Source organism: Kogia breviceps, chromosome 5 (genome assembly GCF_026419965.1).
Source record: "Kogia breviceps isolate mKogBre1 chromosome 5, mKogBre1 haplotype 1, whole genome shotgun sequence".
Lineage (NCBI taxonomy): Eukaryota > Metazoa > Chordata > Mammalia > Artiodactyla > Physeteridae > Kogia > Kogia breviceps.
In genome coordinates, this window is record NC_081314.1 from 110,299,557 (window position 1) to 110,326,553 (window position 26,997).

Sequence of the window (26,997 nt, forward strand, 5' to 3'; positions counted from 1 at the left end):
ATAGTGGACACTTTAATCCATGTGTACTTGTTTTGATATCTGCTCCAAAGTGAAGCTCTTTTCCAACGTATTTTTCAAAAGTGAGCCAAATGTCACAGGACCATTTATTAAATAACTCTTTCTTTTCCTACTGATTCGTAAAGGCACCTACATCAAAAACAAAATTCTCACATTGATACCTGTATAAATTATTTTGAAATTATTAGTAGAATTTGACAAATTATTGTAAATATAAAAGATTAAAAACTGTCTTGTCAGAAAAGAATTTCGTTTTAATGTTTTTAAGTTAACAATCTTACCTTCTCTGTTTTATGTTTCAAAGTGTTACAAGTGACCTTTTACAGGTGATGGGTATTGATTTGAATATGCTGATGAAATCGCTTGGTTTGCAAGATGTTTGATAAAAAAATGAAACCTTAAACTACCAACTGTGTTTGAACAGATGATGTTTTTCTGCTTAATGCACCAATATTCATTAAGCAGAAGTATGTGTCCAAAGTTCAGGTATGAATAAAAATGAAATGGATTTTCTCGGTGCTTACATGTTAATCTCCATTAGGTCATCGTTTCTCAATATCTTTATGATTTGTACTTTGTTCTTCAATATAAAAAGAGCAATTAAAATATTACAAAGCTTCCCTGAACTCTGAAGAACTTTTGTTCTCATTACTAATCATTTTTAAACTGGAATTCTGTAGTTAGCTTTACAAACTTGCGTAATTGGCTAATTCTAGGAACTTGTTCTATTCCTATTTTCATCCTTCTTATTTCCCTAATTATCTCTCCAGATTATGGATATCAAATACAAGTAAAGGATGTACTAAGAAGAATAATTTTAAAAGACAAAATTCTTTGTAATATTTTACATGCTGCTTACTATATCATAATTACCTGAATCATATGATGTGGTATATTTATCTTTTATATCTATCACATGTAAAGCATGACCATAGTTTCCTGCTATATATGTCTCATGTGTCTGTTCCTACCTACCATTACACAAGATTCTCAGTGGATCTTTTAAACACGTGGCATATCATTAACCTTCTCTGGTCCCTTCATCTCCCTTACCCCAACTCCCTCTTGCTTTTCCCCTTCACTTTTCCCCTCACCCTCTCGAACCTATTTGACCCCTTGGAAAATATATAGAGTTAAAGTAAGGCAAGTAAGAAACATGTTTATTTCACTATGTATCAACTAGTCAATACATTTGTTTATTAAAGGGAAATGTATTTTGCAAAATAATTGTCATGTGTTTTTTATATTTTGTAAATATTATCAATATTTTAATCACTCATCATTCATGATGTCTGATTCATTGACTAAATTTTTTATTAGAAATAGAATTATCATATTCACTTTAATATATAATGTATTTTTAAATGATATTATTTCATACTGTGGAGTAATTAGGTGATTCTGACCATATTCAGTTTCATAGATGACTCCATTAAAACTCACTTTAAAATTTTAATTCTTCCATAGATCCTAAGACTATCAATGTCATTGGTTTTATGACTTTTATTGGTTTTATTTATTTTATGTGTTCAACTTTATTGTCATAAACATTTCCAAGTCAGTTATTGTTTTACTAAGATTCATTATTTATCATTATTTAAAATTCAAAATTTAGCTAATCTAGCTTTAAAAAATTCTGTCAAAACACTTTGTTTACACTCTGCATGTTCTCTGAGAACCGTGGGAAGAACAGCTTTATCCTCAGAGATAGTTCCATTCTTTAATGTACAACAGAGTGGTTTTCATTTGCAGAATCAATCTGGTTCAAGGCAGGTGTCTCAGTGAAAGAAATTCTAACTTTATTTACCCTTTATTGAACCTTTCATTTTTTCTTAATTAAACTTCTAGGCTCCTGTCAGGAGTAATGTAATTACTTTCATTTTTATTCAGAGACCTAAGATCTAGGCAGCTAATTATTCATAAAAAATATAGATGTATACACATACATACACATACACAGGACACAAACGTATATGGTTAATTGCTAAATTATTTTAATCTGTTCTCTCCATTTTCCCCTGCAGAAACAAATGCACTTTACTTGCTTAATAAGACATCCAGTAAAGAATTGAAATTACATCCACAGACTTGTTCAGTTACTACACTGAAAGAGTTCTTGTACTGGATGAAAATATATGTGGAGAGATTAAGATTTTTAAAGTAAGTACAAGTCATAATATTTAGATATTTCTGTGATAGTAACACTACAAGAAACATAAAGGAAGTATTTTCAACTAAAGAAATATAAATAACGAATTTACATTTAATAATTTATATATCTAAAAATGTTGGGAAAATATAGAACAGAGATCAGCATAAAATCACTTGTATATTGTTAAAATTACACTCAAATAACATATGCTGGGGTAACATGATATATTTCAAAACACAGCACAAATGGGTCACAGAGTAGATGTTCAATAAACAGTAATTGAATCTGAATTCAAATTAGAAAAAGTCTTATTGTTTACAATAAAAGAATGTTCTTTCCTAATAATTGGGCACTAACCAGAACTGTGCTCCTGTGAGCCAAGAGCAGCCCTCAGCACTATTCTTAAATAATGACCTTCAGACACTGGGGTTTTTCTATAAATTTAGTTACGCTGCTACTTAGTTCTCCCACATTCATCAAGCCATTCATTTTTCCCCCATTTTAATCATTGACTGAAAATAGATATAGCCACATCTGATTCAGAATAATATAGATTTATGAAAGTTTAGGTTATTAGATCTGTTTCTCAAATGATCACACAAATTTAAAAACACTTTATTTGCTCATGACATTGCTGCCTGATATGTAGGAAATATAAAAGCAGCATAAACATGGTAGTTAAAAAAAAAGAAACAAAGCATAGGATAAGCAGAAGAGGAGTAAATGGTATAGACAACATTTCAGGAGAGGTAGTCTTAAAGCAGAGCATAGTATTAATTTGTCTTCTGAAAGCCTTCTAATTCTTCATTATGATCTATAATGCCTTGCTTACCATCACTTTAAGAACATGTTTTTCTTCCAGTTTTATTGAGGTATAATTGACATATAGTACTGTATAAGGTTAAGGTGTTGAGTATAATGATTTGACTATTTATATGCATCATGAAATGATTACCACATTAACTTGAGTGAAATATTTTTTAGCAAACGTTGTGAATCACACATAAATAACTGAATTTTTTAGTTGACATATTCCAGCCCCCCTCAAAAAGAACACAAAATACTGAGGCAATCCCAAATAATCAAACTTAGCCTTTGATCTCTATCAGAGGAAATGAAACACCTTTCTTTCTCCTACTTTGCACCCCTGTTTACCTTGTCCCCCTTCTACAACCCCTACATTAGATTATCTTGTGTCCCGAACTAAGCCACAGCCAGATGATTATAATTAAATAATCTCACTGCAGTAACTAAGGAAAGCATTCGCTTCTTTCATCTTCAGAGATACCTAAATGAAAAAAGGAGTCAGTCTCACTCGGCACAGTATCAATTAATTTGCTGTGTTCTGTATACATTTCTTGTTACACCACATGATATCCTTGTGTCACCCAATAAGACTACTAAGGAGCTAATCTATTTTTTTTACACCATGAGTATAAGGAATAACAATATAATTTCTAATTTAAGTTCAAATAGCAAACACCTTTTGTGAAAGATTTACTCACTCCAAAACGTACCTCTATGCATCATGTATTAACGCTGTCTAATGAAACTTGGAGCAAAGATGTTTTCAAACTAAATTAATTCAAGCGCAGCAGTCCATTGTTTAGACAAGACTTACTCTATTAAATGAGTGAGGCAAATAATAAATCTACCCATGAACTGTAGTACAACAGGGATATGGCTCTTGTGGAAGAGCATCATTCCTAAGTCAATGTCTCACCTTGACATTTATTTTCCATAAGTACCAAGTTTACCCTTTAGACAGCATTAAGAAAGCATTCATCTTCAGCAAGGCTGCAAGTCATTGACATTATCTCTTCCTTGGGTGATAAAGAACCTTGATTTCTTGATTTTATAGAGAATTTAAGCAAGAATAAACTGCATAATGCACACATTCGTTGCTGCTTTCACAATCAACAAAGAGCTAAATATGACTTGCATGACTGCTGCATGTTTTGAATAATGTCTGCTTCCAATGTAACAGAGTTTCTTTTCAAGCCATATGTCTGTATAATCTTTTCTTTAAAAACTGCTTTGAGTAAAATCTATCATCTTCTCAAATGTTGAGTTGTGGGAATACTACATTTTATTGTCACTTACACTAACTGAATAAATTAAATTAGATTCATTTTCATATCCTGATGGGAATCCCCCATCTTAATTCCTTCTCCTCTCTCTCTCTCTCTCTCAATCTCTCTCTGTTTATATATAGAGAGAACATATGTAACATATATATATATATATATAAATTCTAATTAGTTCAAAGTGATTTGAATTACAAATTGGTAAAGAAAGAATATTAACATTAATTGAACATATTGAATATGGTTAAATTATTTAGTAGTGCCAGTCCATTACCCCACAAGAAATAATATCTATATTATTCATGTAATACACCTGGGAACTAATATAGGTTTATACAGAGACCCATATGCTGAGAAGGTGAGAATACTACATCTTGTAGAGAATTAGCTCTTTTTCCATGTTTTCTCCCTGAAGTCATGTGACAAGCAAAAAGTCTAAATATAAAGATACGTAGAAAGAGTCAGGGAACTATAGTTAATAAATCTCAAAATCAATGCACCTTTTCCTTATACAATAAAAGGCAGTATTATGTAGCTTGTTCAGGCTTTAAATGGATGGCTTGGATTCCTATACCATCTCCGTTACTTACTGTATGACCTTTGGTAAGTCTTTAACCTCTCTATTCCTCACTTTCCCAGTCTGTAAAACAGTGCCTAGGTTGCTGGATTAATGTGAGGATCAAAGAAAATAATAACCATAAAGCACGTAGGCTTAATAAGCATAAATGTTTATTTTAAAATTCACATATTAATAATTGTTAACATTTATAGAGAACTTATTAGTATTATCTCCATTTTATAGAAAAAGTAAACTGAGACACTGTAAGGTGAAGTTACTTTCCTGTCACTTCATAGCTATTAAGGTGTCAAGCTTGAGTTCAAGCTCAAAGATTTTTGCTCCAAAATCTATCTACCTGCTGAACTATTACTTTATTTCTCAACTCATGCAAAAATGTAGAAAAATTAAGAAAAAGGATGTGAAAAAGAAAAAAAAGATTTCACTTCTATTACCTGGAGACAAATAGATTTGAGTATTATTTCCTAATAACGTAACAGCATTTTTTCTGGGTTTATATATTTTTGTCAAAATGTGATTATTCTGTCAAAACTCAGTTTATTTTTAAAAAATAATTATTTACTTAATTGAAGAGAAGCTACAGTGAATGAACCAAACTAACAAATGTGCCTCACCAAGACGTCTGCTATATTTTCTTTTATTACCTTAATTTGAAGTGGGTTTTTCTTCTTATTTATCTAATAGTTTTCAAGTTATGCTATAATTTTCATTAGTATCTAAGCAATTATAAATGAACTCTATTGCAGCATTATTTACAACAGCCAAGATATGGAAGCAACTTAAGTGTCCATCAATAGATAAATGAATAAGATATGGTGTATGTATACAGTGGAATATTACTCGGCCATAAAAAAGAATGAAATTGTGCCATTTGTGACAACATGGACGGACCAAGAGTATATTATTCTAAGTGAAATAAGTCAGGCAGAGAGAGACAAATACTGTATGATTTCATTTAGATGTGAAATCTAAAAAACAAAACAAATGAACAAACATAACTAAACAGAAACCTAGTCATAATACAGAGGAAAAACAGGTCGTTGCCAGAGGGGAGGTGCGTGCAGGGAGAGAAATAGGTGAGGGAGATTAAGAAGTACAAAGATTCAGTTACAAAATGAATGTCACAGTTGTGAAATATATAGTATAGGGAATATAGTCAATAATTGTGTAGTATCTTTGTATGGTGACAGATGACAACTAGACTTATCAACGTGATCATTTTGAAATGTATAGAAATATCAAATCACTATGTTCTATACCAGAAATTAACATAGTGCTGTAGGTCAATTATACTTCAAAAACAAATAAAACTCGTAGAAAACGAGATCAAATTTGGGGCCACTAGAGGTGGGGGTTAGGGGAAAGAGAAATTGGATGAAGGTATTCAAAAGGTACAAACTTCCAGTTATAAGAAAAATAAATACTAGGGATGTAATGTACAACATGATAAAGATAATTCACTCTGCTCTTATGCTATATATGAAAGTTGTTAAGAGTGTAAGTCTGAAGAGTTCTCATCATAAGGAAAAAAATTTTTTTTTCTATTTCTTTAATATTGCATCTATATGGGATGATGGATGTTAAGTAAACTTGTTGTGGTAATCATTTCATTATATATATAAGTCAAATCATTATGTTGTAGGGCTTCCCTGGTGGCGCAGTGGTTGAGAGTCCGCCTGCCGTTGCGGGGTATACGGGTTCGTGCCCCGGTCCGGGAAGATCCCACATGCCGCGGAGCGGCTGGGCCCATGAGCCATGGCCGCTGAGCCTGCGAGTCCGGAGCCTGTGCTCCGTAACGGGAGAGGCCACAACAGTGAGAGGCCCGCGTACAGCAAAAAAAAAAAAAGAAATGCACAAAGGAAAAGAGATGAACATATTTAGTTCATGCACAAAACATTATGTTTGTCAATATCCAATATAAATTTAAAAGACAAAGAAGAAATTAAAAAAAAAATTAATCATGAAATGATGGAAACAATGAAAATGAAACAATGACAATTAAAATTAATGTTTTAATATATTTTAAAAACACATACAAATTGATAATAAAAATAAATATTAAGTAAAAAGGCAAAACATAACATCTGTTATTAACAAAACAATAAATACATATAGCTAATATAAATATGAAAATATAGCACATTAGCAATAAAACTGAAAATTAAATTAATAAAATGCTATTGTCTTAAGTGACTAATAGAGCTAAGTGTTTAAAATTTAGTTTATTAATACCATTGAGAAAGCAACAAAAATGTTAGTTTTACTCTACTGAGGCTATTATGAAATTGCAGAACAGCATCAGTCACATTTTAAGGGTGTCTTCCCAGGTAGCGATCCATCCCTCATTGTCTACAAATGTCTGAACGCTTCCAGTGTAACCCAATCCATTCACAAATGTGGACACAGGGAACCATGTTGTGCTTCTGGAACAAAACAAAAGCCATGGCCAATCAGAATGTTTCTCTCATAAATGTAGACTGAGAAATGGCAAAATAATCTCTTTGGTTAAAAGCTTAAGGTATGATCTGGAGATCTGTGAGGTGGCCATAGATGGACTCAACATAGGTTGTGTTGCAGAGAGTTAAAAAGTGAGAAACACAGAGTAAAGGAGATAGGAGAGTCAGAGAGATGTGGCAGATGGCTTTCATTTCCTATTCAGTCCCTCCCTATGGCCTGACCTCTGTGAGTTCCAAGAATCCTCTGTATCGCCTAATAATAAACAATTGTTTTTTGCTCAACTTGTTCCTGATATTTGAAACCAAATCATAATAGAACAAATTGTTTGAAAAAGAAGCTTGAAAGACAAGCCACAGACTGGGAAAAAAATATTTGCAAAAGACATATCTGATAATGGATTGTTATCCAAAATATACAAAGAACCCTTAAAATTCAACAATAAGAACAAACAGCAACCCAACTTAAAAACGGACAAACGATCTGAACACTTTACTGAAGAAGATATACAGATGGCAAATAAATATGAAAAGATGCTCAACATCATATGCCATCAGGGAATAGTAAATTAAGAAAACAATGAAATACTACTGCATACCTACTAGAATGATCACAATCCAAAATACTGACAACACTAAATGCTGAGGAGGATGTGGAGCAACATGAACTCTCATTCACTGCTGGTGAGAATACAAAATGGTACAGCCACTTTGGAAAACAGTTTGTCAGTTTCTTGCAAAACTAAACATATTCTTACTCTACAATCCAGCAATCTTGCTCCTTGGTATTTATCCTAAAGAGCTGAAAACTTATGTCCACACAAAATCTTGCACACAGGTGTATACCCCAGCCTTATTCAAAATCGCCAAAACTTGGAAGTAACAAGATGTCCCTTGAGTAGGTGAATGGATGAACTGTGGTATATCCAAACAATGCAGTATTATTCAGAACTAAAAAGAAAGGAGCTACCAAACCCTAAAGAGGTCTGGGGGAAACTTACATGCATATTATCAAGTGAAAGAAGCCAATGTCAAAAAGCTATATACTGTATGATTCCAACCACATGGCATTCTGGAAAAGGTAAAACTATGGAGACAGTCAAAAGATCAGTGGTGCCAGGGGTTAGGAGGAAGCGAAGAATGAATAGGCAGAGTAAGGAGGATTTTTAGAGCAATGAAACTATCCCGTATGATACTACAATAGTTGATACAGGTCATTAAACATTTGTTCAAACTAGTTGAATACACAGGAGTGAACTCATGTAAACCGTGGACTTTGGATGATAATGATGTATCATTGCAGTTTCATTAATTGTAACAAACATATCACTCTGGTGCAGATGTGAGGTGGACCGTGCATGTGTGGGAGCAGAGTACATATAGGAACTCTTAGTACTTTCTGCTCAGTTTTCCTGTGAACCTAAAACTGTTCTAAAAAAAAAAGTCCTTCGTTTTTAAAGCAATTTAAGAATTTTTTCAAGAACTTTAAAAATATCATAAGGCAAACTCATAATCCCACTTCTAAGAACCCATCATAAGGAGGGATATTCAAAACAATCCTATAGATAAATTGTAAAAATGCATTGTGTAAAAAACCCATTTTGGACAAAGAGTTAATGGCATTGTTATTTATAAAAGTGAAAAGGAAAAAGCAATACAAACATCCAACAATAAAAGGCTAAATTGTAATAGAGCTATATAGTTCAATACTATGTAAAAGCAAAACTGTGTACAAAAGCTGATTTTAAAATCTGATAAATTAATAATTTACACTGCTAAGTAAAGATTATAATGGGAACATCTATTTCCTGGCTTTATACAATTTTAACTGTAACAGTCTGGTTTCCACTTCACAGCACAAATAGTTAAAATGTTTTAAACCATTATTAAGGAAATTATGTCTAAAATTGCAATTTTAGAATTTTAGATGGCAAATACTGGTGAAGTTCTTTGTTGCTGTTCCAGACAAGTTTTACAGTGCTCCTCTTTATCATTTGGTTGATATACTTTACTGACATATTCCAAGGACTCAAACTATAGCAAAATTTTTAGGGGCAATTTTCAAGTACTATTCGCTTTAAATATCATTTAGCTTATTTTTAAAATTATTTGATGCCCTATAAACTTTTACTTTTCTTAGCAAATCTCTTTATAAAAAATTCTCTTTATAAACATACCAAAAATATACTTTTTTGTATATGTGAAGTCTGAAAATTACAAGAATTCTGCAAAAGTAAAATAAATACGTTTGATTACCTGTAACCTTCTTCTCTCATTAGAGAAGACAAATGGAGCTTCAAAGAGAATTCATAATGGAAAATATGTCATTTTTACAATAAATATTTTCAGGCAATATCTAATGGTTTGGGCAACCTTATAACATCTTTTTCCTACAAAATATTAACTGGTTAATGACAAGCGTTCAAGTTTTTGAAAGTGTATTCTCATCAATATCAACATTAAATTTAGCACAAAGCAACCAATTCCAAGGTAAATATTCCATAATATAAAATTTCAAAAATATCTAATGGAGCATAAGTCCTTGCTTATGTCAGTAATATCTATGCCTGTCAGGTTACTTCTGGTCCCTATATTATCCCTAGTATACATAATAAAGACAGTATTGCATTCATTCATTTATATGTAGAAATCATGATCACTGTGAAATCATTATACAGATAATTATCTTTGAATCAATTGTTTATAGTATATAATTTTTTTCATAGTCTTTATAATGTCAATATATTTTGTGTGGAAAGTTTGCACCCAGTGCAGGTTCTGGAGCGGAATGGCAAAGATCAGAGGCTCTGGCACAATCAAGGTTAGTGAGAATGGTACAGATCTCACAAAGATGTGACATTTGCTGACATAACTGTAGAAAGTGACTAGAATAGCGTTGACATCTAGTAAGAGCTCACAAAGTGTATGTTCTTGTTGAATAAATTGAAACCAAGGGAGAGATACTATCACTGATGTTCATCTTCTCTACAAATTACTACCATTTTATTTAATATTTTATCATTTACTATTTGTGATATAGTAAAAATACAATTGTTTTTCTAGTTTTTCAGAATTATATTGAGTGTGAATCACTGGTTGGCAATATATTCATTCTCACATTTAGTCTTTTATGCTTCTTTCAATTTAAACTTAAAAGTTCTGCTTAAAATCATGTAGCATGTACTTCTCTTGTTTTGTTATTTTTCAGATTTAATGAGGTTATGAAAAAAAAGAAAAAATCTCATATGTATAAGTTTATCATTTTGTTAGTAGCAAAAACACACCTAGTGTTTTTCAATTCATTGCAGTGTTATTTCTTTGAGGGCCACTTTTTTTTTTTTTTTTTAAGTTCTTGATTTCTTTCTAAAAGGTCTGAATTACTGAAGTTGTCAAAGTTTCATATTTCTCCTTTGCCTTCAGTCTGTACCCAAGAACCAGCTTCCCCTCTTGGGCATGGATTATGTTTGGGTAAGAAGGAAGACTGTCCAGATTGATGAAGCAATACCCCTGGGAAAAGACGATTAACATGTATAAAGGGATTTCCCTGCAGTATAAATACCAGCACGCGCCCTCCTGGTGCTCAGAGCCTCCCTGATGTATATATGCAGGTAGTGAGATTTGAAACGGCCCTTTGAGATGGTGATATAATAAAACTCTGACTTGAGGGGCAGCACTTCTCCTCATTTTTCTACTCTTTTGTGGGAATGAGTTGCCAACCTTTTACTTCGGCTGATACCTTTATACCTCTGAATTCTGAGTCTTCTGCAACTCTGCCTCTGATAATGCATCACAGCGCTGCCGAGTGCCTACCAGTCTCCAACCACGCCACCAACGTGATGTCCACAGGTACTGACTCCAATAACCGTCTACGTGTGGCTGGGCCTAAAATGTCAGGGTGGACGCTTTGAATCTTGTTAGTTTAGAATCTCATTGCTTCTTTTATTTTCATTGGTGTTAAGTTAAATATTCAGGATATTGAAGAGGTCAAAATGCCTAAGAAATTTTTCAAGAAATATTAGCAAGTGTAGTAATTTCTGTTATTGTTGGTTTTATTATAAAAGAGATCTGTTTTCTGTATAAGTAAACGGTGAGTCTGAAAACCATTTTTACGTAGACATGTATGGATAAAGAACAAAGCTAAAGAAATAGTGTAAAATAATTTAAAAGGTGTTATTTCTTTATCTAAGAGATTTATTTGGTTTTTAGATTACATTTACTACCATGTCTAAAAACAGTCATACACCTCACAGTAAACACAACTGAATAATTCCCAATACCAACAACAATGGGTTTCAAAGAATAAGATAATTAGGTGTTTAAATACACTTACATTTTTAGCATAATTAAAAAATCAGAAATCAAATCTAGAGGCAATATAATATTTAGAGCCCATGGACTGAGTTGAATTTTCTCAAAACTGAGTTCTGAAGAGACTTCAAAGTTTTTATATTTTCTGATATAACTTTCTTAAATGAAAATTAAACTTGAGAATTCAAATATATTGTCTCAAACACAACCAAGCAAATAAGTATATTTTGTTAATGTGTCCATTTTTTATGCAGTAACAAAGTGTTTTGAAGTTGATTTATAAACAGTCTTGAGTTGAGTAAATGTCTTCTGTTTAACAGCACTTCCCACTTGTTTTAAAAGCAATCTAAATATGAACTAAATTTTATACATTTAAAAATCAAAATTTGAGTTGATACATTTATATGCTGATTTAAAGTATTTTAGCCTTATCTTTTATTATAATTAAGCAGCTTTCAAACTTATACGTAAGTTTGGCATTAATCTTGGGCTGAATTTTAAAGTATCTAGAGACCATATATTTAGATGTTGGGAAAATATTAATGTAGTGATTTTTTATCTACTAAACATTCTCAGAATTTAATTTAAAATGTACTAATGAAAATATCCTCAAACATATTTTTTGGAAAATGTAATAAAGTATTTTTATCAAACAGGTGTGGTATAAATAAATTTAAACAATTATCACATAGCTAATTGTATATTTTACATAATAGGAATTTTATATAGGTTGGTGATGAGAAGGATAATGCATTGTTTGCTTAATCTACTGTGTGTGGATAGTATTTGGCTAGAATAAAAGTAAAATTTGGAATTGAGGTTAAAATTAAACAAGTTTAGGTCAAAACCCTATTTATTTATTTAAAAATAAGTAAATAATGTATAAATAAATAATTTATAACTAATTTATAAATATTATTTATAACTAATTTATAACTAATTATAAATAATAATGTATAAATAAATAATTTAAAAATAAATAAATAATGTATTTAGTAAGTTAGCCTACCCTTCTACACTACTTCCCCAAATCAGAAAAACAAAAGGTATTTAAACCTTGGAAGTAAAAAATTCATAATCAGTAAAAGTGACCTAACGGGTTTTAAATAGCAATAACATTGATTTTTATAATTTTTTCATCAAATTGTAATCATATACATCTAATTGTCTAAGTAAGGAATTAAAAATAGTGATTATAATGAGAAGAGCACTTAGATATTGAATGCGTTTCATGTTTATATGTTTAATTTTGGAATGCATAGTAATCATTATAAAGTAAAATGACTTCAGTTCTCTCTCTGTGTCCGTTGTAAAATGAAAATTTATGCAGATATTTTAAAATATTAAAAATTGAGTTATAGTTAGAGAAAATATGTTTTATTTTCTGAAGAAATTTTGTCTTTAACTGGTAGACCATATATTTTCAAAGGATTCTAAATCTATTCTTTATAATATCTCATATTATTCAAGAAGATATAATTTTATTTATGAAAATCCACCACTACATTCAGGATCTCATGAAAAAAAAGAGAAAATAAAATACATAGGAAAACATTGGCTAGTGATTTTATTGTCAGTAGTCCATTGTGATTCATATTTAAAGCTTGATAAAAGTTTAGTCATTCAAATTTATAATACTTTCAACACACACATTAATTCAATGAAACCTATAACTATAAATGAGGTTAAGTTTATATGTTAGGTTCAACCTTTATAAACCTCAAGTTACTCAACAACCAACGAACTTATTTTTTGATCAGCTTCAGCATTAGAATCGTTGAATTAATTGTGTGCATGAAGAAAACCTACAACCTCATGGTTTCAACAGCAGCCTAAATACATTGTACATTGTCACAGGCTTTTCATAAGCCTCTGAACTTAGTGGGGTTTTTATTATTATATCCAATAAAAGGCTAGTGGCTCTGCCATTTCCTCTTTGATAGAAAAAATTTGTTAGGTGAATAAGCAGAAGTAAAGACTGATCAGGAGTTAATTTCTGTATTCATTGTTCCAGAAAAAGACCACTGTATTATACTATGTTATACAAGAATTTTAAGAAACTATCCTCAGTTCTTTGCAATGTCTGTATTGGGTGGAACCTGCGAGAATTCGGCTGCTTCCAATTAGCCAAGTTTCAAACTGGTCAATCACCCCAACACAGAGCACAGGATATAATTAATGAAGGCTCTAGTCCACTTTGATGATTCATGATCTCATTATTTGAGACAAGTTTCAATCCCTAGTTTTAACCTACTCATCCGAGAACCGCCCCCAAATGTGAACAAATTATTGGCATATAACTTTAAGAATAGCTTAAACGTGTACTTTTGAAATGAAACGAATGTGTCTTGAATCCTCGTACATTTTCTTACCAGTCCCGTCTATTTTGTCTTTGATCCAAACTCCTAAATGTTTGTGCACATATTTCTTGGTGACAACATTGCGAAACACAGCAACAGGACTTCATTATTCTGTTCCTTCCTGTCATTATGGAAACCAGTCATCGACCTATGGAGTGATGGCAGGTAAGAAAAATTGTCTTTACATATAAGATTGAGTTTGGGGACACTTGGATGGATTTCCTGGGTCTGAGGGAATCTTGACCAGAGTATATCATGAATTTCAGATCTCTTGACCTTGGAAATGCTGGTAAAACCACCGCTTATTGATATGTTCTCTGATCTGTGATGTCTTCAGAGACCATAATAGTTATACCTGATTGCCCCTATTCTACACAACTCTGAACTGCTAGGCTTCTTAACTCTTGTGTTTGCTTTGTATGATTTTAATTTTAATTCTCTACTGCCAGACTGCTCATTGTCACTTGTTTATGCCATTAGTGGGCTTGTCTACAGTAATAATAAGGTAGCCGCTAGCCTTATGTGTCTATTTAAATTTAGATGTAAATTAACTAAAATAAGGTCAAATTTAAAATTCAGTTCCTCAGTTGCACTATCCATGTTTCAAGTGCTCAGTAATCTTATGTGGCTACCAAAGCAGATAGGCCAACTTATAGAGCATTCTCCTCATCACAATATTTCTTCTGGACATTTGGTCCATAAAGATAAATAAGACATTGAAGGGTAAGAGTGATTTGCAGCTGCTTTAGCAATAGTTGAGTCTTTGGCAGCCCTGTCTGAGATGCTTCTCACTCTTAGATGAGATTGAAATAGTTGAAGTTACATATCTTTTTTCCCTTTGGATAAGTAAAGCATCACTAGATCAAGATAAACAACTTGTTTATTGACACTTGCATGAAGATATTGACAGCACATTTCTTTTTTTTTTTTTTTGTACCTCTCACTGTTGTGGCCTCTCCTGTTGCAGAGCACAGGCTCTGGACTCACAGGCTCAGCAGCCATGGCTCACAGGCCTAGCCGCTCCATGGCATGTGGGATCTTCCCGGACCGGGGCACGAACCCGTGTCCCCTGCATCAGCAGGCGGACTCTCAACCACTGCGCCACCAGGGAAGCCCAGCACATTTCTTAAGGAAAAGAAAATATGACCTAAGAGATCCACTCATTACGAAAGTTATGACTTAATTTTAGGATATGGCCATAGAAACAATTTTTCTGGGCACAGAAGTTTTTTGGGGTATCCCTTAATCTTTTATATTTATTTCTGCAGCAGGGATAGAAATACTGTGGGTAACAGTAAACTACCAAGGATCTATGGGAGAATGTGAGTGTGTGTGTGTGTGTGTGTGTGTGTGTGTGTGTGTGTGTGTGTGCAAGCTAGTGTGATATTGAGAAACTCTGGATAGAGAAATCACATATTAGGGAAATCTTGTCTTGTGTTTTGTTATCCAGAGTAGGTAATAAAAAATCAAATATGGATTTATGCTTATACATTTGAGATAAGATTGAACAAAGAATTTAGTTCACCAACCTTTAATTTCTCAAAATTTCTCAGTTTAAGACTCAATAAAACATTAAAACTTTAAAATAAAATATTCCAGAACAAATTAGCTTATTTTATCTTCTATTAGGCAGCATTCTGAATAAACTAGTATCCTCACCTTTATATAAAATGAAAACTGATGTTCTTAATGGTTACCTGTAAATCCTAATGTCTCTCTTTAATAAGTAAGAAATAAAGAAAGCCATATTTTTTCTTCCTCTTTGAAAACAGATCATTTATGATTCATATACGTAGTAGTTAATCAGTATTCATGGTTAATGGGAACAGCCCTCAATGATGAACTACTTTCATTATAAAATAGAATAATGTGGGCTTCCCTAGTGGCGCAGTGGTTGAGAGTCCGCCTGCCGATGCAGAGGGCATGGGTTCGTGCCCCGGTTCGGGAGGACCGTGCATGCCGCGGAGCGGCTGGGTCCGTGAGCTGTGGCCGCCGAGCCTGCGCGTCCGCAGCCTTTGCTCCGCAGTGGGACAGGCCACAACAGTGAGAGGCCCGTGTACAGCAAACAAAACAAAACAAAAACAAAAAAAATAGAATAATGTGCATTTAGCCACTACGGGTGCAGGCAGAATGCTTTCTGTGGCCTCCACCACATTTTGATTATGGAGACTGGATATAACAAGCTCATGGCCACGTGCTGCCCTTTCTTGGAGGAAAAAGGCCTTGCTCTTCCTTCACAGTAAGTCCCAGGAACCCCGGTACAACTACAGGCTCCCTCTATACCCAGCAAGTGGCAGGAATGGATTGAGGTTGGCAGAGATAAAACCAGCCACAGACCAAATACTTTTAGACGGTTTTTGCTACCACCTCCCTCTCACCAGATCTAGGCCAGTGTCTGTGGAGTTCACAGCTGGCCTGAGAAATCTTACACCCTTCCCGTTTCCAGGATTGGAGAGAACAGGCCCAGGTTCAAACTGAGAGTCCACAGGCAGCTCAGATTGTGCTGGTACAAGTTTCCCTGGCAGGCTCAGGAAACTCTCTTCCTTATTAAAAGTTAAAAAGGAGAGGCTACTGGAAAAACCCTTTAAAATGATTCAAAGCCTGGGTTGGTGACAATCACGAGAAAAATTGCCCTAAGATTTGGAGGTATTGTTGTAATCTTAAACCAAAATTAAATACATTTTGTCACTGAAAGAAAAATTCACCATAGCAAGCATAGAGATTATATTTGAATATTTTTTGAGAGGGATATCATTAAAATATGGTGTGCTTTATAATTTGTTACCATGTCACTATTTTGACATATATTTGGTAATTAGCCTTTGCATCATGACCGATTAAATCTCCGAGAATCTGAACCTTTCTGCCATCATCCCCAGAGAAGCTACACAAATTGAGTTGTAAAACACAAGAATTCAGAAGTATTCAGGAATTCAGAAAAGGTATAAAAAACGCAAGAGAAACCTGGCAATGTCATTTGAATTTTCTGAGAAGTCTCAAGGCATTCATCAAATCAGCTGCTTCCACACAATCCACAGAAGCATTTAATCATCAACGACAAAGACAGATTCATTGTCACATACTCCATATAAAAGTGAAGGTGCAGAAAGAACAATATTTCAAAGGGTGTGAAATTGCTTTATTTGAACATGGTTATTTTGTCACTATACTCTGCTGCTTACATGTAGTTTGAGCATTTCATTAAAGTAATAACCCATTGGAAGACAAGAGCTATAGCTAATATTTTGTTAAGGTTGGTAAGGAGGACTCTAATCATCCGATGAATCCACTGTGTTTCATAGTTCAGGTGTGGGCATACCAAAGAGAATGACTGATTGGATGAAATGAATTATCCACACCAGGAACTAATTACAAACCTTGTTCAAGGCAGCATCTCCAACTGTCAGTCTCTTCATATCCAAGTTGCAGTGGGCACCACAGGTCTATCAGAGTTGAGTTGTGGCAACTTTGTACCAACTCAACCTGGCTTTCTCCTTGATCCTCTCTTCAGGTACATTCTCAGTTAAATTTCTTCTTCTGTCTCTTTTCTCCTGAGAACTTAGATAATTCAACAGCCTACAGTATAGATAATAGGAAACAGGGAATTATAAATGCTATTCAAAGATCTCTTCTGGAAAAACACAAAATAAAATTTAAAAACCCTTCAGGGCTTCCCTGGTGGCGCAGTGGTTGAGAATCCGCCTGCCGATGCAGGAGACACGGGTTCGTGCCCTGGTCCGGGAAGATCCCACATGCCGCGGAGCAACTAAGCCCGTGAGCCATGGCCGCTGAGCCTGTGCGTCCGGAGCCTGTGCTCCGCAACGGGAGAGGCCACAACAGTGAGAGGCCCGCATAACGAAAAAAAAAAAAAAAAAAAAAAAAAAAAAAAAAAAAAAAAAAAAAAAAACCCTTCAAAACTCTGATTCCTGGGTATCTGACATTGTGTCTGTTCTCCAGTTTCTAAAGCTGGGCCAAAGTTAGAAAACAAGCTTAATGAGCTGCGTACTTTGTCCACTGTCCTGTGGAAACTGGGCAAATCAGCTACATGGTAATGATTGCTAAATCCAGCAAGGTTATGACACAATGGCCACCCAAGATGTGCTGTAAGAGTCCTTGCTTAAAAATTAATTTTATCAGGAAAGCAAAATAGCTGATATTGGAGAATTAATCAAGAAGATGGATGTTCTTTTCTTATGAGAAGTGGATAATAAGAGAAAATATTAGTATGGCTGCAGGTGCCCTTTCCACCTGAGCTAGGGCAAAGGGTAACAGAAATCTGTTTGACAGTGACATAGAGAAATAGTCTGCTTTGGAGCCCATCTCTTCATTCTTAAGTTGTCTTTTTTTTTTTTTTTTTTTTTTTTTTCTGTTTCATTTTTGTCATTTTCTGTTTTATTTAGTCTTACTTTTCCCTAACTTATTCTGGTTGTGTTGACACTAAGGGAAGGAGTAATTCTGACCATCTTTTGCCTCTGGGTCATGAAAGGACTTTCAGTAGCACTGACACTATGTATTTTCCCTAGATTTTGTAGCCTCTGTCTCAGCTACCCAACTCGGTGATTGTAAAGCAGCCACAGTCGATATTTAAACAAACAGGCATGGCTATGCTCCAAATTAACCTAATTTATAAAACCAGGAAGAGGACCCTGTTATACATGAATAGGGTGTACAAATGCACAAAAGAGAAAAACAATCACAGTTCAAATTTATGATTTGTTTCACATTGTCATGCATGAGGACAAAGAAACACGAAAGAAATGGAGATATTCAAATGCACTTTGCTGTGCATGTCTACAGCAAGGTGGGAGTATTTTACTGTGTCCCTCTGCTTCCCCTGTTTGTTCTTTTAAAGCTTCATATCCTCAGAGATGTTGTCAGTTAGCATCTGGCTGAGCCACATGATGCAGAAGAGCCCCCTGTCCTGTATCACAGAACCTTTAGCCAGGTCCCCGCAAGGCAAGGCCATGGCCTCCCCATCACATGCTTTAAAAGACTCACCTCTGTTCCTCTCCCTCCTCCGCCACCCAGAAGTACATGCAGAGCAGTTCAGAAAGGCTGTGGTGGATTAATCTGCAGTGTGAAAATACATCTTGGGCTGTAAAGAATGTACAAACACTTCCGAGCTATTTAGGTGTGCACTTGTTCTAGGCTTATAGACAATTTTGCTTTAGCAATGTTTTGGAAATTGTTCATGAAACTTCTGCTGCACACGACTCACTGCATCTTATTCTCCTCCTCCCCAACCTGACTTTTCAATAATCCGGGCTTTAGAAAAAATTTTTAAATATCTTGTCAAGTATACCATACCAATCACTCCCCATTTTTCCCCAAATATAGGATCATATGATAGAAACCACAGGTTGTTTGGCTGTGCTTGTGACTGTCATGAATTTCTGTTTAAGGTTAGTTCCAGGAAAACCGTGTCCTTGCAGATAATTGTGTATACTTTCAATTAACGGAAAATAAAAACATGTCACATGTTTTTATTTTATTTTATTTTAATTTATTTTATTTATGTTTTGTGCTTTCCTTTTTCCTCTGGATGCCAGACTTTTGAACATGGTATTTCCTGTGTACTTTTTATGGACTCATGTTCAAATTTATTCGCTAAATGTGCATTTCTCCAGAGTATTTATAATGTGTAAACTAGCTTTAAAATCTTCCAGAAATAGAGATGGCACACTTCCAACATTTTATTAAATAAATATAATACTTTTGTCTGAAAGCGTTTGTTTAATGTAGCCAAATATGTTTAAGATGCAGAAATCTTTAAAGTCATTTGATTTCCCTGAGTACAGACTACCTGAAAAATGAACTGATTATTTTGATGTGGTTTACTGCAATGTTCATTGGACTTCACTTCTAGTTTCAACTGTGTAGTGAATTCATCATAGCACCCAAGGAGGGTTATTTCACTTGTTTTTATTCAAATTTTAAATTGTGGGTAAAAAATACATATCTTTTCTACTTCATTTGTTTATATAAGGATAAGAAGATGACAAATGTAAAATGAACACAGCATGGAGATTTGTAGCAGTGCAACTATTATCAGCAAGAAAAATTGAAAAGAGTGATCAAGATTGCTAACAAATTCAGACCTTTCTGCATCTCATGTAAACGATATGCAACAAATTACTTATGTGAAATAAAAATAATTTGACACAGATTACATGAGTTATCCAAAGTGCCTTAAAATACATTAAATATGCAAAATAAAACAGCAGCCTGATTTGTCTCTCTGTCTTTACTGTTTCTCAGAGTATTTCATCACTAAGTGTATTAAGTGGCATTTGCTCTTTCTGATGAAAGAAGTGAAGAGTTTTTCATATGTGTAAGATTCAAATCTGAAAGCAAAGTAAAAGAAAAGTCTTGAGATAAATATTAAGTAGATGTTAAAATAAAAGTGATCAGTCTTCTTTTTTATATATTAGTCCTTTCTTTTAGTTCAACTAGCAGAAACGTAAAACTAATAGAAAGCTAAAAATGAACCCCAAAGGTAATAAACATTAACAAATTGAGTTATGTAATAAATTAAAAATTAATATTAAAAAAACTGGATAATTTTGATTTTTAGAAGTAACATTAATTGCTCTAGCGAGGAATAGTTTCTTTTGTATATTTTTTACATCTGTGAAACGGCTAAATTTATTTTATGCTATTTTGTTTAATTTCTCAATTGTATATGTATTTTGCTTCAGAAAAGTAATATAGTCTACTGGATAGGGGTACCCTATATAATTACATATTCTCATGTACATAATACAAGCCAACAATTTCCTGATTTACTCTATTCTTTGCTCACTACGTGTTGATATATTAATGTAAGCTTTATGTATTCTGTCAAAATACACTATTACTCATGTCTGACTTGTGAATGTATTTATAGAGAAATTATAGGTAGCATAAACTCGAGGTATTTTTTCAGTAAGTTTCTAAGAGTGATTACTGCAGGTATTCTGTAGTCATTTATTTTTAGTTTAAATACTTATTTGTACTCATAAGAAAAATTATTAATTATTGCATATTTTATTTACATCAAAATGTCTTGGTTACGCAGGTGTCATTTAATATAAATTAAAGTTAAACCTCTATGAATAAAAATGTAAAGTACTGATGAAGAAAACAGAAATAAAATGTGTGGGAATTTGGCTTATACCATCCTCTCACCCACACTCCACAACTGAGGCAGACTCTTCTTTCCAAATGAAGAATGAAATCTAGAAGCAATTAAAAAATTAAATCTTTTAGAGTTTTGTGATTTATTTAACTCACTAAATGGATTCAATGCTTCATCATTTATGGATGATTACCTATCATAGCTAGAACTGCACCCTTCCTTACCACTTATTTTTGCTTCCTAAATAATTGTCAAGAAGTGATTCCATTTTCTTTTATACTTTTCAAGAACTCTTGTTGCTGACTTTTTAATAGAACTTTAAAAATTACTTTTTGTTAATGTCTGTCGCTTGTTAACGTCAAATCTATTTAAACATATTAATGTATTTTGTGTTCTCATAAATTTCTTTTTACCTGCCTTTACTAAATTAAGCATTTACTGAAAAATCAGTGGGGTTTCTTAATAATGTAAAATCAATTTTTCAATCCTATGAAAACTTCCCAGCATAGCCCTTAACCACATGCCTTGATTATAACAAACATCATAGATTATTTGTTCAATGAATTAAGAAAACAGAGATGAATATGTACATTCTGGTTAAAGTGGAACCTCAGATTCCCAGGAATAGATGTCTTTTAAGAGAAAAAAATGATGGAAAACTCACACTTCTGTGAAATTTGTTTATTTCTATTTTAATTATCTGCAAGTCCCTGCTTCTTTCCTTTGGCTTTGCATGATCTTTGTTTTTGCTGCTCCCAGGAAGGTGGAAAATAAGTCATCGCATTTATACTAAGCTACTCTTCTATTTCAGAAGACTGAATGTCAGGTAACCTTTCAGAATTGAGACTGGCTGTCACAGAATAATCTTAAGGGCCAAACTCTTGCATGTATAGAAATGGGGGATAATTACAAACGGTCCTTTCCTTTTCTTGCTGTTACAGGGAGCTTAGCCCCTTGTCTTTATAAGTTTCCCGACCACACCTTGAGTCATGGCTTTCCTCCCATGCACCAGCCTCTCCTGGCAGAGGACCTCACAGCCGCTGATTTCAAGCAGGAGCTCAGGCGGAAAAGCAAGTTGGCTGAAGAGCCAATAGACATGGATTCTCCAGAAATCCGAGAACTTGAAAAGTTTGCCAATGAATTTAAAGTGAGAAGAATTAAGCTAGGTATGTGCTTGTTATGAGCAGTGAGGCACACAACCTGCTCTGCAAATTCTTCCTCTGTTACTGTTCAGTCTCTTACACTCTGCTCAACAGTCCAAGACAGTTCTCATTCTACATCTCTACTGTGGATGTAAGTTACTCGAATGATGACAAACCTACAAAAACATTCATTTCCCTGTAAATTCTTAGTTGCCAAAATACATAGATTTCTAAATTAATGGTACTCTTTTTCAGAGCTAAGTTTTGAAGTGCCTTTTTTTAACCTATATTTTATTTGAAGAGATACCTTTGTATGATTCAAAGGCTAAAAAGGTATAAGTGAAATATATCCCTTCTGCTTGTTTTTCCTGTTTATCAGTGTTGTGTGGCCTTCCAGATATATTTTATGCATATACATACAAGCAGATACATATATTTCTTCATACAGATTTTTTTTTCATTTAACTATTTGTTTTGGAGAGCTTTCAATATTAGTTTTTTAGAGAGCTTTCTGTAATGCATCTGCCAATTTCCATTTTATGAATATACTACCAGTCTCCTGCTGGTGGAATTTATATGGCCTTCAATCTTATGCTACTGAAAACAATACCACAATAATTAATTTCATAAATGTCATTTTGCACCTATATAAATACATGTGAAGGGAAAGTGTTAAAAGCAAAATTGCCTGATCAAAGAGTATGTGTGTTTGTAATCTCGATAGATGTCAAATTGGTCTCTGTGGAAGTTGTACCAAATTTTACTAACACCATGGGTGTCTCTTTTGCCACCCTTCAGAATATGAGCTCCATGAAGGCAGGAGTTTTTTGTACTTTGGTTTTTGTTTATTTATTTCTTTTTTGTTTTCTCCTTAGGGGCATATCCTCAGCACTTAGAACAGTGACTGGCACATAGAATAAAAAAATAATTGTTGAAGGAAAAAGATGCTATTAAATCTTTTGGATCTTTGCAAATCAGATAGGTCAAAGTGGTGCCTTATGGTAGTTTCATTTTAAATTTCTGTTATTATGAGTGAAGAATGAAAGATGTTCTTTCATGTGTTTGACAGTCATTTGTAATTCCTTTTCTGTGAACTGTCTGTTCTTAGCCTTTGCTCACTTTATTGAAAAGTGTTTTTAATGTAAATAACCATAATAATTAACCTTGATTTTAATGCATGAAATGTAGTTTTTAATGGATTGAAAGGATGGTGCAAACTTTTGCATTTGTGAAATGAGCCACTGGTTATTTTTAATGATATTTAGTGATGGGCATCATAGGTAATTATTTTATGCATACAGGTATATAGCCTTAGGCCCTGAATTAATATGTAGTAACTATTTGTCATAAACACAGCAGTAGGCATCTTTATAACATTCATTTTCAATTTGCTATTTATATTGCTGTGAATGTTTCAAATTCTATGTTGATGGCTTATATCAACTTGTATTCTAAAAATGTTTGAGACAATCTATGAGAACTTTTTGCCTGGAGATAGAAGCATTACCGAATGATATCGTAAATATGCTTGGAGGTATACATAAAATATTGTGTGATCAAAGTCTCATAATAAACATGTTTTTAGGGAAAGTAAACACAATTCTTAGTTTTCAGGAAAGTAAACACAATTCTTAGTTTTATCATCAACATGTTGAATTTTTCACTCTTAAAGTTGAGATAAAAATATTTATGATATATCACCATGTAGTTTATGCATTATATTTAATATACTATAGATTTTGAGTATATATCATCAGATGTTTAATAAAAATGATTAAGAGAATTTTTAAATGTCTTCTAAAGTGTTTATGACACATCTAACCAATCTGGCTAAATATTATGAATGGCAGATGTTCCTACCTGAATTCTTTTGACTTCTAAAAAAGTAATTTATTAACTAGAAGGAATTTTTTTTTGAAATACTGAACAATTCTACACTGAACCTTACTGTTACCCTAAGTTGCCAACAAATATATGGTTAAAAGTGGTAATTAATAGTTGACAAAGATACACAAAATTGTACAATAATGGACCAAAATGAATGTTTCTTGAAAAACTGAAGTTAATGGCCTTTGTTGTTTTTTTCACAGGATACACCCAAACAAATGTTGGGGAAGCCCTGGCAGCTGTGCATGGCTCTGAATTCAGTCAAACAACTATCTGCCGATTTGAAAACCTGCAGCTCAGCTTCAAAAATGCATGCAAACTAAAAGCAATATTATCCAAATGGCTGGAGGAAGCCGAGCAAGTAGGAGGTACTAAAGTTGTTTCTGGAGGCTCAGTGATGTTCTAACCTGAAAACAATGCCTTTCCTTGGTTGGATTAATGCTAAAGTGAGAGGCTTGAAGTTTGGTTTGGGTTTGCTTTTTCTCTTTGACGTGAAAAATAAATATCTTGTTTCATCACACTAAAAAAAGCAAGGCCAGTGGGAGTGTAGAAATAAGTTTACTGAGAATGTAAATTGTGAGAGAATAAACTGTATAAGGAAAGCTTCTAGACGATAAGGCATAGGTGTGAAGTGGTAAAATGATTATTTTTAACACATCCAGATTGTTTTGCCTCTGGGGTATATACTGTAGTAATTATACATGAATCATTTTCATAACCTAATATAAGTGTAGCCAGAGCATTTGCACACACAAGCAATTGCTAGATGAGCAATTTATTGTGATAAAATTATCTACTTATATTAATGTCAAGGCTGGATAAAGAGCAAGGTTTGAGAGCATTCAGAGCAAGTGTTCCAACTAAAAGTAGGGATATGATTTAAAGACAAGTGTTTTTGCGAAGTTAATATTTATTTCTGTGTTAACGTTTTAATCTAGGACTTGTAATCTAAAATGATGTAGACTGCAAAACTTTAAAACAAAAATGTATGGTAATTTTATTTTGCATTATTTTATAAAGAAAATTTTGAATCCAAATCTGATAGTTAAAATAAAAAGACTTACTTTGTTTTTGTAATTATTCATCTTTTCCCCATCACAGCTTTATACAATGAGAAAGTGGGTGCAAATGAAAGAAAAAGGAAACGGAGAACAACTATCAGGTATACTTTTGAGATATTAAGAGTTACTGGAGAAGAAAGTGATATTTTACAAATGGAATGAGCATTTAAGCATAATATAGGTTCAATATAACATAAAAATGAATAGAGTCAATTGAGAAAATAAGAGGTGAAATAGCGTAACATTTAATAAATTACTGGTGAGATATAGCTGGAAATTAAAAATTTGATGGAAAAATATGTATTGTTTGATTCAAGAACAGTTTTACTCTGCAAGTTTTGGATAAAACAGAAACTGGACAATCACTTCTAAATAGAGTGACCGTTTCTATTGTCCTTTGATACATAATTCTTGCTCTGGCAGTATGGTATCTATGTTACTACAAGTAACAAAGCTAGTCATCAGTATTTTAGCTGCTTAAAGTTCAAGATAACTCATTGCATTTCAAGCCAGAAAGATTGTTCATTGATCTTTTTGTAATTTCCATGAGGCTCACAGGGGAATTGCTAAAATATAGTTTCTGTTTTAGTGGGTTAGTTGTACATGAAACATTTCATTTATTGTAAATAAATGATTTCTGGGGGACATTTAGAAATGCCTACAGAATTATTTCCTTCTCAGTAAGTCAGTGCCCTCTTGTGGCACAAAGTGGGATAAACACAATGTCTGGGTTTCCCTACTTATTTCTTCCTGTGACTCTGGTATAGGTAGCCTACGTAAGACTAGCAAGCATCCAAATGTTCAACAAACTGCACATTTATCTTTGTTGAAGAGCTTTGAAGGTGTTTTCGGAGTCTTTAAATTTCCTTTTTATGTTACTATTTAGGAAATTCAAACTAACAATTTTGATCTGCCAAAAACATCCCTAAAAATATCCTATCTCCCTTTCTCTCCTGTCAACTCCCCACCTCCCAGTATTGCTGCTAAAGACGCTCTGGAGAGACACTTTGGAGAACAAAATAAACCTTCCTCTCAAGAGATCTTGCGGATGGCTGAAGAACTGAACTTGGAGAAGGAAGTAGTGAGGGTTTGGTTTTGCAACCGAAGGCAGAGAGAAAAACGGGTGAAAACAAGTCTGAATCAGAGTTTATTTACAATTTCTAAGGAGCATCTTGAATGCAGATAAGATTTCCTATTGTGTAATAGCCAGTTTTTCTATTTTTCATTCCTCTCTCTTCTCCAGCCAAAATAGAAATTCCTTTTTTGGTTAGCTTCAAAAAAATCATATCAGTAACTTTTGTAGAAGCTTTTCTTTTCTACTTTAAAAATAAATATGACAATTTAAATTATATTGATGAATTATTCCCAGAAGCCACATTGTACTTTTTAAGCCAGAGACTAATAGGAATAAAACAGTGATTCTCTCTCTCAGTATATCTCTCCCTGTCTCTTCATACACACACACACACACACACACACACGCACACACACACACACACACACACACACACACACACAGGGGAGTGGTCTTTTAAAGTTTCCTTTTCCAAAGGCTGTGTATTTGCTTTTTAATATTTTAGTCAGTAATGTCACATAAAGAATATCAACAGAGATCCAATTAGAAAATTCCTTAACTGATGTCCTGGTTACCATCAGCTCTAATAGTTTGTTTGAACTAAACTTTTTTTTTTTAATATAAATTTATTTTATTATTTATTTATTTTTGGCTGCATTGGGTCTTTGTTGCTGTGTGCGGGCTTTCTCTAGTTACGGTGAGCGGGGGCTACTCTTCGTTGTGATGCACGGGCTTCTCGCTGCAGTGGTTTCACTTGTTG

The 26,997-nt window shown here is 33.5% G+C and overlaps 1 protein-coding gene across 1 annotated transcript; it reads left to right on the top strand.

Annotated features, from left to right (window-relative positions):
• The first annotated feature begins 10,707 nt into the window (after positions 1-10,707).
• Positions 10,708-26,505, top strand: POU1F1 (POU class 1 homeobox 1). The gene is made up of 6 exons (XM_059063790.2): positions 10,708-11,133; positions 14,049-14,120; positions 22,014-22,238; positions 24,305-24,469; positions 25,203-25,263; positions 26,138-26,505. The coding sequence occupies exons 1-6, from the start codon at positions 10,992-10,994 to the stop codon at positions 26,346-26,348; spliced, it is 876 nt and encodes a 291-aa protein (XP_058919773.1). The 5' UTR covers positions 10,708-10,991; the 3' UTR covers positions 26,349-26,505.
• The last annotated feature ends 492 nt before the right edge of the window (positions 26,506-26,997 follow it).

Excerpts from the sequence above, each read along its gene's own strand:
- POU1F1 (XM_059063790.2), top strand. The coding sequence starts at position 10,992 with ATGAGTTGCCAACCTTTTACTTCGGCTGATACCTTTATACCTCTGAAT. Across the intron at positions 14,121-22,013 it reads GACCTATGGAGTGATGGCAG|GGAGCTTAGCCCCTTGTCTT; the intron begins GTAAGAAAAATT and ends TTGCTGTTACAG. Across the intron at positions 22,239-24,304 it reads AGTGAGAAGAATTAAGCTAG|GATACACCCAAACAAATGTT; the intron begins GTATGTGCTTGT and ends TTTTTTTCACAG.